General features: G+C 39.4%; 2 protein-coding genes across 5 annotated transcripts; one reads left to right on the top strand and one right to left on the bottom strand.

Annotated features, from left to right (window-relative positions):
- Window positions 1–6,468: 6,468 nt before the first annotated feature.
- On the bottom strand, window positions 6,469–9,109 carry LOC113730023 (uncharacterized). Of its 4 annotated transcripts, none has more exons than XM_027254436.2 (5): window positions 8,952–9,109; window positions 8,008–8,087; window positions 7,356–7,429; window positions 7,145–7,271; window positions 6,469–7,020 (listed from the first exon to the last, which is right to left on the bottom strand). In XM_027254436.2, the coding sequence occupies exons 2-5, from the start codon at window positions 8,008–8,010 to the stop codon at window positions 6,742–6,744; spliced, it is 483 nt and encodes a 160-aa protein (XP_027110237.1). In that variant the 5' UTR covers window positions 8,011–8,087; window positions 8,952–9,109; the 3' UTR covers window positions 6,469–6,741. The 4 variants fall into 4 exon arrangements, with proteins under 4 accessions (XP_027110237.1, XP_027110238.1, XP_027110240.1 ...); XM_027254437.2 differs by having other exon boundaries at window positions 7,145–7,266; XM_027254439.2 differs by lacking the exons at window positions 8,008–8,087; window positions 8,952–9,109 and having other exon boundaries at window positions 6,469–7,031; window positions 7,145–7,266; window positions 7,356–7,375.
- A 2,194-nt stretch (window positions 9,110–11,303) lies between these two features.
- Window positions 11,304–14,798, top strand: LOC113730020 (probable receptor-like protein kinase At5g24010). The gene is made up of 2 exons (XM_072078062.1): window positions 11,304–11,740; window positions 11,940–14,798. Exon 2 carries the CDS (start codon window positions 11,961–11,963, stop codon window positions 14,439–14,441), a length of 2,481 nt encoding a protein of 826 aa, XP_071934163.1. The 5' UTR covers window positions 11,304–11,740; window positions 11,940–11,960; the 3' UTR covers window positions 14,442–14,798.
- Window positions 14,799–17,347: the final 2,549 nt, after the last annotated feature.

The raw sequence follows: 17,347 nt of genomic DNA, 5'->3' as shown, positions 1-17,347 counted from the left end.
CACAGGATGCACATGTGTTCCGGTCTACCGTAAAATAGTCAACGCTAGGCAATGTTTTGAAAATCGGATCGGATCGACCGGTTGAACCGTCAACCGGCCATGACACCGGTCCGGTTCTATGCCATTGTTGACTTTGTCAGAAAATCGGTCAAAACCCGGTTGAACCGTAAAAACCGTCGAACCGGATTGAACCGGCGATTTTTCGATTTTCAACTTTCCCCATTTTTTTCTAAAAGTTTTGCAAAATGCAGCTATCAAGATTCGAACTCAAAACCTTTGTAATAGAAAATCAATGTATCAACCGTTGCACCATCACATCTTATTAGTTTTTTTGATAACTTATTTATATAAAACAAACACTCATATTTCTTTTTTCTATTTTTCTTACAAAATCTCATTCTCTCATGACTCTTTCTTTTCAATTTGTAACTCTCTCTCTCTTTCTATCTCTCTTTCTCTCTATCCTCTTTTCTTTTATCACTCTCTTTTTAATCAAAACTCTTTATTTTTAATTTATTGATGTTTTCTTCCATCTTTTAATTTTGTTTTTGTCCATTAAATTGAAAAAAGTTAAAAAAGAATTATTTTTCTTTAACCCAAATTATTCAATGCCACAACCACTCACTTTTATCTCATTTTTTGTTTCTTATCAAGTTTACATTTCTATTTTCGATTTTCTTGACAAACTCCAAATTTCCTTTTTTAAATTGTAATCTTTAAATCCCAAAACGTAAATTAAAATTTAAGTTCACAATGTCTAAATTCTCATAGACGTAAATTTTGTATAATTTTAAAATATTGTGATAGTTTTGGGTTGGATTTAGATATAATTGAAATTGAGATGAAATTTATTATTTTAATTTATAATTTAAAAATTTTACTTTTAAAAATCCAAGTTATTAAAAAATAGTAAACTTTTCATCATATAAAGTATTAAATTAGTCCATTACATATAAACTTTTTATCATTTTGTGCATATATATATTTATATAAATTATTTTAAAAAAAATTCATTGAACCGGGGTTGAACCCGTCCGACCAATTGAATCTCGACCATTTCACTTTACCAGTTCAATTAACGGTCTGATTTTTAAAACATTGATCCCCAGTTGGACACTTGGGAGTCGGAGCTTTCCATGAGCATAGAACCAGACTTCCAAATTCCAACGACAAAGTTGTCAGGCAAGAGCTCCTGAGCGAGGTACGGTCAGTAGCAGAGTTAGGGAAGAAGAGAGAATTGAGAGAAAATGGAAGAGGACGAGAAAGAATAACTGAGAAGATAGAGAAAATATTTCTGGTATTATGCTTCAATGAATCTGTAACAGAAAGGGAATGGAATCTTATACAATTCTGTTGTTTTCCCTAACTAACTAATCGCAACTTCTAACTAACTGAATTAGTCTAACTACGTCGTTTAAGCCATTATGCCATTGAGTCACCAAAACGCACAGCAATCATCATTAAACGACATCCCTTATTCCTTGGGGCCTGACATTCCGTCCCTGATAAGGACTAAGCTTGTCCTCGAGCTGAAAAATCAGGAAATTGTTTATCAATGATCGTTTTGTCCTCCCAAGATGCTTCAGTTTCTGGCAAATGATTCCATTTGACCAAGTACTGAATGACGAGTTGAGAGTTACGTAGAACAACCATCTTCTTCACTACCTTCTCCAGCTGTAAAATGCACTGGTCAGAAGCATCAAACTCAGGAAGGGTAGATTCAGTGCCTTGGCCTACCCCAATCCTCCTCTTCATTAGAGAAATGTGAAAAACTGGATAAACCCTGGCCCTCTCCGGAAGCTGTAGCTTGTAAGCTGCTGCGCCAATTCTCTCAATAATCTGGAAGGGTTCATAGTACTTAGGAGACAATTTTAAACTCTTTCTGATGGCCACTGTTTGCTGCCTATAAGGTTGCAGTTTCAAGAAGACCTAATCACCTATTTGGAAGGACCTCTCTGTCCTATTTTGATCAGCGAAGTGTTTCATTCGATTCTGAGCCTTGGCCATATTTTCCTTGATGTTTGCTAGAACCTGGAGTCTCTCCTGTATCATATCAGTGGCTGCAGGAATGACACTATCATGGAAGGGTCCTAAAGGCAGATGCAATGGTTTATACCCATATAGGGCTTCAAAAGGTGTCAGTTGCAGACTTGTGTGAAAATTAGTATTATACCACAGCTCAGCTGCAGACAACCAAATACTCAAATGGGATGGATGTTCACTACATATGCACCTTAAGTAGCTTTCAAGGCACTGGTTGACCCTCTCACTTTGACTATTTGTTTGAGAGTGATAAGATGAACTATAATGCAACCCAACTCCCATGGCACGAAACAGTTCTTGCCAGAATTTGCTAATGAAGACTTTGTCCCTGTCAGAGGTAAGGGACTCAGGTAGACCATGCAACTTATACACCTGATCAAGAAACAACTGAGCTACCTGGTGTGCGGAATAAGGGTGAGACAGCTTCATGAAGTGACTATACTTAGTAAAGCGATCCACCACTACTAGAATGGTATCATACCCATTAGATAGAGGCAGCTGCTCGATAAAGTCCATAGTCAGATGTGTCCATGCCTGTTGAGGAACTGGAAGTGGTTGCAGAAGTCCTGGATAAGGGACATTTTCATGCTTATTCCTCTGACAAGTATTACAAGCTTGACCAAATTGTATAACATCCCCTTTTATGCTTGGCCAATAGAATAGAGATTGTACCCGTTGTAGACATGCTCTCTAACCAGAATGGTCCTCCACAGCTGAATCGTGTAGAGCCTTGATCAAACTGTGCCTAATTCCATTAGCTATTCCTACATACAGTTTTCTCTTGAATTTGAGCAATCCCTTCTCCAGCTGGTACCCTGAGCAAGCATTAGGGTCTAGCAGCAATTTAGACATGATATCTAGAGCCATAATATCACCATCATAACTCTCAACTAGCTCCTTCATCCACACTGGTTGCACAGCTGAGAGGACACAAAAGTGTTTCCCTTCTTCTGGCTCCCCATTTTCTTCATCCCTCTTTCTCCTGGACAAGGCATCAGCTACCCCATTTTCAGTCCCTTTTTTTATACTGGATCTCATAGTTCAGGCCAAGTAACTTGGTAAGCCACTTGTGCTGTAAATGGTGGGTAAGTTTTTGCTCTAACAAATACTTAAGAGCCTGATGATCAGTCTTGACGATAAAGGGGTGCCCAACAAGGTAATGCTTCCATTTAGTCATTGCTAACACTAAGGCCATCAGCTCCTTCTCAAAAACAGACATCCCTAAGTTCTGAGGAGAGAAGGCTTTGCTAAGAAAAGCTAAAGGGTGTCCCTGCTGCATTAACACTGCCCTAATACTCACACCACATGCATTAGTTTCTATCACAAAGGGAAGCTCAAAATTTGGCATTTTAAGAACTGGTGCAGTAGTCATAGCCCTTTTGAGATATTCAAATGCTATTTGAGCATTATGACTCCACACAAAGCCATCATTCTTCAACAACTGAGTTAATGGTTTGCAGATGATCCCATATTCCTTAATAAACCTTCTATAGTATCCAGTCAACCCCAAAAATCTCCTCAAGTCCTTAGCTGTGCCAGGGGTAGGCCATGACTGGATACATTCCACCTTGCTCATGTCCATACTCACTCCCGTCTCAGAAATAATATGTCCTAGATACTCCATTGAAGTCTGAGCAAACGAGCATTTGAACTTTTTGCAGTAAAGCTGATTGTCAACTAAGATACCCAACACAATCTTCAAGTGCTGTGCATGTGCTTCTAGTGTAAGGCTGTAAACCAGAATGTCATCAAAGAAAACCAATACGAACTTCCTCATGTAAGGTTGAAATATTCTGTTCATCAAAGATTGGAAGGTAGCTGGTGCATTAGTGAGGCCAAATGGCATTACAAAAAACTTAAAATGGCCATGTTGTGTCTGGAAAGCAGTCTTATGTATGTCTGCTGTCTTGACTCTCAACTAATGATATCCAGTTCTGAGGTCTAGTTTAGACATATACTTTATCCCATGTAGTTCATTCAACAGTTCATCAATGTTTGGGATAGGGAACCTGTCCTTGACAGTAAGCTCATTTAGCTTCATATAATCCACACATAATCTCCAAGTATTGTCCTTTTTCTTAACCAACAGCACAAGAGAAGCAAAAGGACTACAACTGTACTTAACAATCCCATTTGTAAGCATTTCAGCAACCTGTTTTTCAATCTCAGATTTGTGTGCGTGAGGGTACCTGTAAGGTTTGAGTTTGAATGGCTCTGCTCCTGGTTTCAAGGTAATCTGATGATCTAGTTCCCTCTCAGGGGGCAGTCCTTGAGGAGTTGCAAACACCTGAGGGTACTGCTGTAAAACTGAAGCCACTTGTTCTGGAATATCCTTCTCTTGATCACCCTGGAAGTCCACTTGCAGAGAGGCACAGCTCATTTGCTTCTCTTGTATAAATGTCCTAAGATCCTTACCCCTTACTAGTTCCATCACATGCTGGTTAATGAAACCTTGGAGATGTAATAAGTCACCCCTACTGCTAAGAGCAATACTGAGTGCATGGAAATCAAAAGTGATGGGACTGAATTGACACATCCAGTCAACTCCTAAGATGATATCCCAATTCCCTAACTCCATTATCTTCAGATCGAATTGAAACTGATAGTTTGTATTAACCATCTAACACCTGGACAGATTGTTCCACTAGTGATGTCAGTGCCATCTACCAAGGTTACAGTAAAAGGTCTGACTGTCTGATAAGGAAGTTGAAGAGATTTAGCCAATCGATAGTGTATGAAGCTGTTAGAACCTATTCCAAATTTATCCCCACATCTATAACATAAGTTGTGCTTACGCCTATACTGCATTTCTTCAGCTGAGATCTTACTCACTTCTCTGGATCTAGTGTCACCCTTCCTGATATTAGGATCAATAGCTGGCAACTTATAGGAGCTGGAATTGTTTTGGCTATTACTGTGGTTTCTATACATTCCATACTTAGGTTCAATCGCAGTCCTTCCTGAGGTTTTAGGCTGCTTGGACAAGGTTTCCAGTGAGCACTCCTGCAGTTCAGCAACCTTAAAAGCCTTGGATAGAGTCTGTGGCTTGAACATTTTGACCATTGGTTTAATCTCATCCTTTAACCCACTAATGAAACTGGATATAAAGTATCATTCGTCCAGTCTAGGATTTCTGATCAACATGAGCGTCTTCAATTCCTCAAACTTCTCTTCATACTCATCTACTGTCCATTTTTATTGTAATTTGTTAAATTCCTTAACCACATCACGTGACCACTTCCCCGCAAACCTTTCACATAATAGTTCACAAAATTCTGACCAAGTCAACCTAGGTTTTTCCAGTCTCACTCCCTGGAACCAATTGTCAGCTCTTCCCTCTAAGAACATTTCTACCATATCTACCCCTTTGGTTCTGAGGTATTCGATAATTCAGAAAGTATTTATGACATTTCCTTAACCATTCCCTAGGATTACCAGATGCGAACATAGGCATTTCAAGTCTTGGCAGGTTGGGGGTAAAAGTCTTACCTCTAACCTCAGGTTGAGCTCCATGCTCTTCTGCGGAAGTCATAAGCTTAAAATATGGTGGAGGAGTCGGTAGGAGTGGTTCCGATGAGCTTGCTTCTGTTTGCGGCATGTCTTTTTCTTTCATCATCACTTTTAGTAGCGCATTGAGTTTCATCTCCATCTTATTGAACTTCTGGTCCAAGTTGCCTACCATAACCTCTACCTTCGCGTTATTTTGCCCCAGCTCCTCCTGGAACTTCTGCTGCAAGCTATTCTGGCAAGAGGTCTGAACTGCGGCCATGGTCTCCATTACTTCCTAAAGTCGAGTTTCTTGTTTCTTGAGTTGTTCTTCTAGAGAACGATACCTGGTGTTTTCAGCTATGGGTGGTGCCTCAAGCAGCCAAGGATCGGCTGCTCTGATACCAATTGTCAGGCAAGAGCTCCTGAGCGAAGTACGGTCAGTAGCAGAGTTGGGGAAGAATTTGGAAAAGAAGAGAGAATTGAGAGAAAGGGGAAGAGGACGAGAGAGAATAACCGAGAAGAGAGAGAAAATATTTCTGATATTATGCTTCAATGAATCTGTAACAGAAAGGGAATGGAATCTTATACAATTCTATTGTCTTCACTAACTAACTAATCGCAACTCCTAACTAACTGAATTAGTCTAACTACGTCGTTTAAGCCATTATGCCATTGAGTCACCAAAACGCACAGCAATCATCATTAAACGACATCCCTTATTCCTTGGGGCCTGACACTTGGGAGTCGGAGCTTTCCATGAGCATAGAACCAGACTTCCAAATTCCAACCACAAAGCTGCAAAGAATTTTTAAGTTTCCTTTGGCTTTGGGTAGAAATATTGAGACAGTGCTTCACAAATGACAAAGGAATGTAAAAAGTGTCAGCAACCGGATGACAATTGTCAGTTGTTAGTTGTTACTTGCCATAGTCTCTGAATTGCGTAAAACAAAGGGAATTCCAATACTGAGTTACATTCCTGTCAGTACTAAAAGTTAATACATACAAACCATATAATGTTGACTATATTGTCTACCTTTCCGAAGAACTTAACCCACAAAACAAAATTTCTACCTGTCTCCAGAAAACTATATTGTCATCATCTCCTACAATTGTTGACTTCAAAAGGAACCCAAAGAGCTTAAACATTAATTAGCCAGAATTATCAGATTTCTCTGTCCATTATCTTTTAACAGATGAAGGATTCTCCATCTACTCCGTGCAAGATATGCTATCGGCTTGTTTCTGTTTCTTTGGGTTCCCGCCCTCCTCTTCCATGGCCTTCAATTTGTTCTTTATTGCAGCTATTTTTGCACTTCGATTCACTTGTCCTGAACTGCTACCAGCAAGGCTTGATTTGCTTGAGTCCCCAATTGCATTAGGTGAATTACTTGCTGCATCCATCAAGTATTTCTCACTAGCAAGGCGAACAACCAAAGGCCGACCACAAACCAACTTCCCGTGCATCTTCTCTTTGGCCAATTTAGCTTCCTGCATGCTCACTTTAAAAGCAAAAATTAGGAATTGTACTGAGAGAGAACATACTGACCGTGCTGAACTGAGAAACAGAAATAGAGTATTTCTATTAAAAACACACGAGAATGATCAATCTTACCTCTTTCGTGTTGAACTGAACGAAAGCATATCCACGTGGCTCTCCACGTTTAGGGCCTCTTGTGTGCCACAGAAAGTCTTCAGATACTATCTTTCCAAATGGAGAGAACATCTTAATAAGAGCTGCCCTGAAAAACAAGAGGTTGTAAGCAAAATTCTATCCTGAGTATGGAAATCTAAGAAAGGAGATAGGTGCAAAAATATTTCATTACTCAGTTATCCTTAAGTCGAGATTGCCAATGTAAAGTCTGCTTTCACACTTGTCATCAAAACTATGCCCAAGGTCCTGCAATTCACAAGCATAGCAATTCTGTAAGGAGCAAAATGCTGCATGAACCAATAAGCCAATCTTCAGCATTGATTAGTCATATACCCCGAAGAGTTCCCAAATCAATAGCAGAAATTGAATCAGTACTTCTCAATTTTATAGCAGACAGAAGCAATTTAAAGTTCGTCAAGTTTAGATGATAAATGCATCAAAGTAACAACCAGCAGAGAATGTTAAACAAAATATCAGAAATCAAGATCAAAACAGACCACTTTAGAAAATAGCACATTAGAAACTTAGATAGCCAGACTACTAAAACATTTATGTATGCCTGAAAAAGAAAAAGTATAGATAGCCGAGTCCTCAAAGGAACCATTTTTAGGAAGCTCCAACTTTGATCCTTTAATGGATTGTTCATGTAAAAAACGACTAACAAAAAATTTTCCCAAGTTAAATGGATGTATGAAGGAATCCTGATTCAGCAGTTGCACCGAGAATCCACAACCCAGATAAAACTACACCCTTTTTATGTAGTTGAAAGAGGAACTAAGGGCCCTTAGATATACACATAGTCAGCCACATGACAATGGAAGTACCATGAAACTGCTGGAGGGAAACTGACGGCAAAATTGATGATTCAGTTCAGTTACTCCTGTGTATTGCAGTCAACAGTAGCCTGCATACACCAGATAAATGAAGTTACAATCAACACATAAACTAGAAGAGTTGCTCCTTGTAGAAGCAAGGTATGTTGTCAAAGCAGTCTGTTTATTTTCTCCACCAGACAACGATGCAGAAAAAATGATAAAGAAGCAGAAAACAAGCACATGCTCCCAGCAAGTTGCCAAAGAAAAGTGTGTAGTCTCTCTACACAGAAAAATTATAAAGAATTTTAAAAAAAAAACATGCACCAATTATCACATGTTTGCAAGACAAAAACGTGTCCACTACATAACAGAGGAAAAAGGAAGGTTAATCACAGGTGAAGTCAAGAAACTTATAAACTGCTCTATGCACCGGAAGACACCAGATCAAGATTCCAGTAAAATCAGTACATACCGTACCTTTCATGCTTCTGTGTCATTTAATCTAGTAACTCAGAAGCCAACGTCAAAATAGCATCTCCTGTTTTCACTAGTAATGGGTCCGAAAGCCCCAACTTCTCACGACACCTACATTGCTCATAAATCAAGGATCTACGATTCACAAAATCTGCCACTCTTTGAACCCACTTGTGTAAGAATGGAAATCTTTCCTTTCTTCACTCTAGGATATACTATTGGTAGACCCCATAGAATTCATCCATCAAAAGAATTTGGGATTTTTACAAGTAAGTGAGCAACTATAACACAATCAAATATAACGTTCAACAATAATTTTAAATCACGGCCAAAAACGAAAATTAAAAGAAGAGGCAAAACAAGAATTTTCAATAAGAAGGCACGTTAGACACGGAGTCCGAATTCGAAACCCTAAAGATAGAAGTAATTCGGGACAATAAACATGAACCCAGAGAGAGTTTTAAGACAAAGAAATTCACCTGGATAAATTTAATACTAGTTCGAGGTTCTAGGTTAGAACCGGAGGGGATAAAGATCTAGCTACGCTTCTGCTGGTTCCCAAACAGTAGGAGAGGAGAGCAGCTGCAAGACCTCCCGCCGGAAACAAATAAATAACTGTACAAGGCAAAGACAACATATAAATATATATATATATATATATTTCTTTATTTTTTCCCCCTTTCCTATTTGTTGGGTCATTCAACTGACTTGGATTTTGGGTCGACGAGGACAGGTTGGATTGTACACAGCTACGCATGTGCGATAGCTCTTACCCAACAATTTTTTACTCGGGTGTGAGCCCACTATATGCTTCCCGACTTGTAAAATGAAAGCCTAGGCCATTAGTTCGGTATTGCAGCACTGAACGGGCCTAACTTGAGAGCACATTCAATGTTCTGTATTACACTACAGCATTGAACTGGCCAGCCCATTAAAAGTAACTGCTCGTCTCGTAAAATGCAACCCAGCCCATATTATTTCACTCTGTTTGGCTATTCTCCTTGTGCAAGGACCCACATACATCAAAAGTACACCGACTGGGGATGAAAATTCTACCACCACGTAATCGTTACAACTAATACTCGTCCACGGCTTTGATTAAAAGAAAATTAATATTAACTTTTCCATTCCAAAGAATCATCAGGTTGTCAATCTAAAAGTTTAGCACGATTCCACAAAGAAAAAAAATTTATTGGACGTATACTTGGAGAAGGTAAGTAGATACAATGAATTTGAATGCCTGCCGACGCGTACAATTGATTTTGACACGATCATTCAATATACATACTATTCAATTCGTTCCATTTTGATAGATTTATTTTTCTTTTTCATCCATCTCATATTACAGTTCACTTATCAATTGAAAAATATAACTAAATTGTGACTTTTCTATAATGCTATTATTTAATGTAAATTGTTAAACCTATCAGAATGAGACGAACGGAGTACTAGTTTAATCATAACATCTTTTGCTAACTTAGCACAAGATTTAACTCCTGCCAAAGTACCAACTGTAACACTCAAAACTTCGATCAAAAACTGCAATTCTTCCCCACCCCCACCAAAAAAAAAAAAATTTTTTTTACCGATCTTTTTGCTTTGCTTCTTGTCGGACGGAGAGGCTAAGCAAGATTATCGACCTTTTACTAACTTCCAGTGCCCTTTTACCGAACAAGAAGAAGAGTTTTGAGTAGAGTTAAGTGGTCAAATGAACCTATGGGAGGAGTCCGTCGCCTAAAAATGAAACCATAGGCATACATACGAGTACGACGCGAGTGTACAGTGCATTGTTGGATTAAGCATGTTTCCTCACAAAACGAGATCAATATGTTACTACTAAGTTGATTGCTGGTTTGCTGGCAAGCACTAATGCCACTTTGGATTCATTTAACTTTCTGGTGGTGGAGACTGGAGAGGACCATTGTGATATATGCGCATACCAGCACGAACCCAAAAGGTCCCACAACTGCTACTTGCATTTTTATTTATTACCATTATTGCCGACTATATTCGGTGTTTCATTGAGTCGCCAAGAAATTTCTTTAATAATAATGATGATGATGGTGATACATAAGAGTGTCGGGTTTACGGCAATGATCCTCTGTACGTTCCATGTTCACAGGAGGACTGAGTAGCGTTGCATCGTTGAGGACTGGATGGAGAAGAACCATCATAATTTGGCCTAGTCTGGGATTTTATTATTGGACCAAACCGCTTCAATATGACTTGAAATGTCATCTCTGAACTAAAACTTTCGTACATCTCGCTTGCGTAACTCGATAATCTCTAAAGAGTTCCCTAGTGTCAATAATGGCAGGAGGGGATTCAGTTGTGTTGTAACCCCCGGTTCAACTCTCACCAACTTTCCAATTGCGCTAGAGAAGACCACCCTGGCCTGGACTTGGAGTTGGAGTTGGCCTAATGACTAGGAGGAGCAATTTTTCTTTAGAGACCTCATGTATAGTACTAATCTCTCAGTTCAACTTGCTCCGAGTTTCCAAATGCATACTCGAGTAGCAAGAAGCATAAGATTTCTACTCCATTACTGTTGGTGGTACTGTTGTTGGTACCGGTAAGGCGAACATTTTACCAGTACCACCAACATAAACAGCTAGATGGATAGCAACTGATTGACTAAAATGCAGAAGAAACGCGATAAGATGACTAGAAAAGTTTGGCGCATCTTTATTCCAAGTCTATTTGTTACTGAGAATTAAGCGTGTAGTCGCAGTATTAATGATTGGCTGTGTGTGCTGTGATTGTGTTGGCTGGTTGGTTGTTCCTTGAATCAAATGCCAATCCATGGGGACATTAAGGTCCCACTTAATGCGTTCATCCTGATTCCCAACCCATACCAAAGACCAGAAATTGGAGCCCCGTTGCCGTTGCCATCCAAGTAAATAGAAAATTTTAAGTGGTAGGAGCAGTAATTAACAACAAAACTGCAGCTGCAGCAGTGGCAATTACTAGTAGCAGTAACTTCCTTATAGTAAAATTTTTCGACGGCCATCTTCAATGCCCGTCTCTTCGATCGTCACATGCAGTGCAGTAGTGCTAAATTTTGGTGCTGCTTCTGCTAGCTTACAAGTCAAAGCTAGCTGCTGTTGCCCATCTTTTTTGCTTCCTTTGTCTTTCTTTATTAAAGCTTCTCAGAAAATCAGAAACCTTTCTTGTGTGTTAGCGTACTCTCCATATATGATATATCCCTATCCCATAAGGAAACAAAAATTAAGCTTGGAACTTGCGAGCTCCTCCAGAACCCACCAAGGTTTCAACTTTCTTTTCCCATAGTCCGATTCTTGAGCATCACCCTCCACCCCTCTGTAAAAGTATAAAACCCAGGAATTGGATTTCTTCTAGAGTTTCACATCTTGTGTCTCTTTCCTGGAGAACACATAATTCTTGTTCAGCAATGTGCTTCCCTTTCTGCGTTTAATTCTCCCGTAAATTCTTGAATTCCACTTCAGGTACTCCAACTGTTACCATCCATGGCAAGGAGAGTCCTTGTCCTGCTTTCTTTTGCTCTCTGTGTCATCCGACTTTCCGCGGCTTTTACGCCTCCAGACAACTACTTGATTGACTGTGGTTCAAGCACAAACACCACAATTGATAACAGAGTCTTCATTGGCGATTTATCGATGCCCGGATCAGCTCTACTTTCTGAAGGTAAATCCATTTCCCTGACAAATCCAACCCATCCCTCGAACTCATCTCCTCTCTACAGTACAGCTAGAGCCTTCACCACTGCTTCAAGCTATAAGTTCAACATCAACAAAATTGGGACCCACTTGGTACGTCTCCATTTCTCCCCATTCACTTCTCAGAAGTATGATCTTAGAGTCTCGAATTTCAGCGTTTCTGCTAATGGTGTTTCATTGTTGAGCAATTTTGCTACTGGGTTCTCTGTGCTTAAGGAATTCATTTTGATGGTAGATAAAGTTGAGCTGGAAATTTCCTTTGTCCCAACCCACGACTCGAATTTAGCATTTGTTAGTGCCATTGAAGTGTTTTCTGCCCCTAAAAATTTCTTTGTTGATGGCCCGACTAAGTTTATTGTCCCTAATGGAGTTGAAGAGTTTACTCAGAATATTTCCTCACAAGTCCTAGAAACTGTCCATAGGATTAACGTTGGGGGCCAAGAGCTGACACCTTTCAATGATACACTCTGGAGAACCTGGCTCCCGGATGAGGATTTTCTCGTCTTGAAATCTGCTGCTAAAATTGCTTCTACTACTCATTTACCAAATTACCAAGAGGGGGGCGCAACCCGAGAGATTGCTCCTGACAATGTATACATGACAGCCCAGGAGATGAATCTCGATAATGTGACCTCAATTTTTGAATTTAACATAACATGGAACTTTCCTGTGGGACGTGAGGATGCCCTACAATTTGTTCGCTTGCATTTTTGTGACTTCGTCAGCCTTTCGCTCAACCAATTGTATTTCAACGTATATGCCAACGAACTCATTGCATACAAAGATCTAGACTTGTCTTCACTTACATTCCATGTCCTTGCTTCGCCATACTACCTTGATTTTGTTGTGGATTCCGGGAGGTCAGGTGTCATTCAGATTAGTGTTGGTCCGTCTGATTTGAGTACTTCTTTGAAGAAAAATGCTATCTTAAATGGAGTAGAAATTATGAGTATAAAGAATTTTATGGCTTCGCATACTGGAACCAAGACTAAAAGCCGGTGGATTTTGTTGGGTTCAGTCATCGGAGGCTTTGTTGTGCTGTGCTTCCTGGTACTAGCTGGTTTAGTTGTGTACAGGCAACAAAAGAGAGAAGCAAAGTCAAAACGTGTGGGGAGTACAGGTACTGATTGGACTCCCTTACGTGTTTATGGAGGCAGCTCCCTTGGTGTATTATCTGAAAGGACTGCCCTTGCTTCTCCTTGTCCAAATGGATATCTTGGCTTGAAGATTCCCTTCGCTGATATACAACTGGCAACCAATAATTTTGACAAGACTCTAATAATTGGGTCTGGTGGATTTGGCCTGGTTTATAAAGGAATTCTCGGAGACAACAAAAAGGTTGCAGTGAAGCGAGGAGTACCCGGTTCCAGGCAAGGACTTCCCGAGTTCCAGACCGAAATCACGGTTCTGTCCAAAATTCGCCATCTCCATCTTGTTTCTCTTGTGGGCTATTGCGAAGAACAGTCCGAGATGATCCTTGTTTATGAGTACGTGGAGAAGGGGACACTGAAGAGCCATTTGTATGGTCCACGGTTTACACCTTTATCTTGGAGGCAGAGGCTTGAAATATGCATTGGAGCAGCAAGAGGCATCCACTATCTTCATACAGGTTCGGCACAAGGGATCATTCATCGTGACATCAAATCAACAAACATTCTGCTTGATGAGAGTTATGTTGCTAAGGTTGCAGATTTTGGACTGTCAAGGTCTGGCCCATGTCTGGATGAGACCCATGTAAGCACAGGTGTAAAAGGAAGTTTTGGCTACCTTGATCCAGAGTATTTTCGCAGGCAGCAGCTTACAGACAAGTCAGATGTTTACTCATTCGGGGTCGTGCTATTTGAGGTTCTCTGTGCTAGGCCTGCCGTGGATCCATTGTTATCCCGGGAGCAAGTAAATTTAGGTGAATGGGCACTGGAATGGCAGAAGAAGGGGCTGCTTGAGCAGATTATAGATCCTCGTCTCAGAGGTCAGATAAGACCGGCCTCTTTGAAAAAATTTGGGGAGACAGCGGAGAAATGCTTGGCAGACTACGGGGTAGATAGGCCTACCATGGGGGATGTGTTGTGGAATTTGGAACAAGTGTTGCAGCTTCAAGAAAATGAAACTGTAGAGTCTCTTGAGACCGTAGATGTTGCTGCGGTGGAGCACCCGGCACCTGGTCAAGTTCCCTCCGGCGGCACTTGGATTGAGAGGGATGGTTGTGATGGTGCTTCAAACATATCAACCAGCAGAGTCTTTTCCCAGCTGATGACTAATGAAGGTAGATAGATAGCTTTTGCAATGTAGTCTTTGTAGGGTATACCAAGTATATATACGTATACATATATATATATGTATATATATATATATATGGAGGGATCTCTTAGCATAAAGATGGAGAACTGTCTCTTCAGAAAGTTCATTTTGCAGTCTTTTTTTGGCTGGCATACATACTGATTGTCCTATCTGACAGTAGTTTATTAGTTTTACTGCAATTGTTTTACTCAAGAGCGTATCCTGTTGTAGCCACAGGGCCTTTGGTCCGGTGGTGGTGCGGAAGATCAAGGGTTCAATCTTATCTCTCATAAAAAATTGTCACATTATATGATGGCCTTAATTGGCCATTTTCGACGAAGTTTCTACTCATATCGAGTTTTTCTTCTCCTTCTCCCTGGATTAAACTATATTAAATTATAGAAATTTTATCGTTACGATAAAAAAAAAAAAAAGAGCATATGCAGTTGTATGGTTGCACTATCGCTTTTAATTTTATGATTAGACGTCCGTGCAAAACTTAACTTCTCATCTATTCTGGGGCCTGTTTGGAAGGTGAGTTTTTTGGGTGTTAGTATAAAACTTTACTGTAGATCACTGTAAAAGTTGTAGAAAAACTTTTGTAAAAATTTGGGTGTTTGTAAGATGAAATTTTTTTTCCTTTTCATTTTCTTTCTTTCATTTTCTTTTTTCTTTTTTTTTCTTTCTTTCTTTTTTCTTTTCCTTCCTCCCTTTCTTCCCCTTCTCCCTCCCCCTCCCCTCCCCTCCCTCTCCCCCTTTGCGATCTGGTCGCGCGACCAGATCCGTCAAAGGGGGAGGGGGAGGGTGGCGGGGGAGGCAGAGGGAAAGAGGGGAGGGGGGAGGGAGACAGAAAAAAAAAAAAGGAAAAGAGCATCAGAGACCAGTTTGGGCAAAGGGAAACGGGGAGGGGGAGGGTGGCGGAGGAGGCAGAGTCGAAGAGAGGAGGGGGGAGGGTGAGAAAAAAAAAGAAAAAAAAGAGGACCGCCGGAACTGGTAGCCGGAATAGTGACCGGCCCCGGAAGTGGTGGTAGAAATGGTCGCCGGTGCCGGAGGACGTGGTGGGTTGGGTGGGGGAGGAAAAAGAAGAAAAATTGAAGGGAAAATTTTTTGTATATTTTTGAAGTGTGTAGGTTAAAAACTTTGATAAGTTTTTTGGGTTCCTGTAGCAAAAATTGTTAAAAAACTAGTTTTATACAAACTTGGTAAAAAACCAAGCTTCCAAACAGGGCCCTGGTTGACTCGTGTGTATTATTACATATTTGTTGTCTTAAAATAAACGTGGCTTTCTCTCGTTCTCAGAATTTGAATTTTGGCCTTGCTAGTCAATTTTAGATGAGTAAGCCGTTTGGACGGTTGTCGGGCGGGCCTTACCCAAAAATATGTGTGTGTGTACACGATCTATTAAAGCCCGGAAAAGTCCAACGAATAAATGGCTGAGGATCATTTATCTAATTACTCCACCTAAGAACTTTGCCCGTTAATTGGGTCAAATATGATTGACAATTAATTAATCCTTCCTGATCCTGAAGGCGTGTCTGTGGGGGTGTGAATCGAAATCGAAATCGGTAATTCGAAACTTTGAAATCAAAATTTTTCGAAATTTTGGTATTAGAATTTTCGATTGATTTCGATTTCGAATTCACCAATTTCGAATTCGAATTCGTTCCGAATTCAATTCGGAATTCTGTAAATTCCGATTTCACCGAATTCATTAATATAAAAATTATTATTATAATATAAATGTTATATTATATATATTATATATATATGAAAAACAGATTTGAAATCGAAATAGTAATTCCGAAATCCGATTTCGATTTCGATTTCGAATTGTGAATTCGAAATCGGAATTTCTGATTTGAAAAATCACATTATCGAATTTGACACGAATTCAACCAATTCGAAATCGGATATTTTGATTTCTATTCTGAATTATCGAATTTGAAATTCCAATTGAATTCGATCAGTAAATCGAAATTTTTCGATTTTGCACACCCTACGTGTCTGTATAGTGATGATCCTCCGCTTTTGTCTTTTTGACGATTCTGTGGACCGTTTCTTTGGTCAAGATTTTGAGTTCAAATCTGAGTTTTTAACTTCATATGAAATTAGTTTTTGTTTTTCCATTTCTAGGTTATTGGTATCATGAATTAGTTATAATTTTATAAGGGAAAAGATTCTTGCAGAATAATTTTTTTTTTAGGCAAATTTTTCTCAATCATCATTTAAGTTTGTGTCAAATTGTTACTTGAGGGAAGGTGAACATGAATAATTTTAAAAGATAGCAATGCCTGCACCAGCTTTGGTGTGTGATTCTAAAACTCACTCTTCACAAATCATTAATTAATTTCAATTGTTGAATGAAAATGAAGGCCGAATACCATCATTAGTTTCTTTATAACAAAGTCAAATTAGATTTTCCTATAATTTTTATTTATAAGGAATTTTTACATCTTCGAAATTTTTTTAATTGAAAAAAGTCGCCACCATTATGGTAACCGCCAAACACAAACGGGTGGTATACGTAGTTTGCATGCAGGAATCGGGCCTCGACTGCAACGCGAAGAGAATTAATCACATTTGGACCCTTCTGACTATCATCAATCAAAATGACAACCCTTATCGTCACTAAAATAACCCAAATATACTTTAATAGAATTATCATTAACAAATCCATATCCAAAACACGAGTTAACAACTTGAGAAGAATGGAAAATTACTAACAAAAAGAAACACACACTGACACTACTCTTTCAGATTCCACTGATGGATCCGTGTCACTACTCACCTTCTTTAATTGCATCATTATTGTCATCTTTGATATGTTAAAATAGAGAAATGTATTCCCTTTATACAACAATTCTAGTATTCTTTATTGTCCAACATATTAAAATTGAAGA

The sequence above is a fragment of the Coffea arabica genome, chromosome 2e (assembly GCF_036785885.1).
Source record: "Coffea arabica cultivar ET-39 chromosome 2e, Coffea Arabica ET-39 HiFi, whole genome shotgun sequence".
NCBI classification, from domain to species: Eukaryota; Viridiplantae; Streptophyta; class Magnoliopsida; order Gentianales; family Rubiaceae; genus Coffea; species Coffea arabica.
This window is presented reverse-complemented; position numbering and strand designations above follow the sequence as displayed.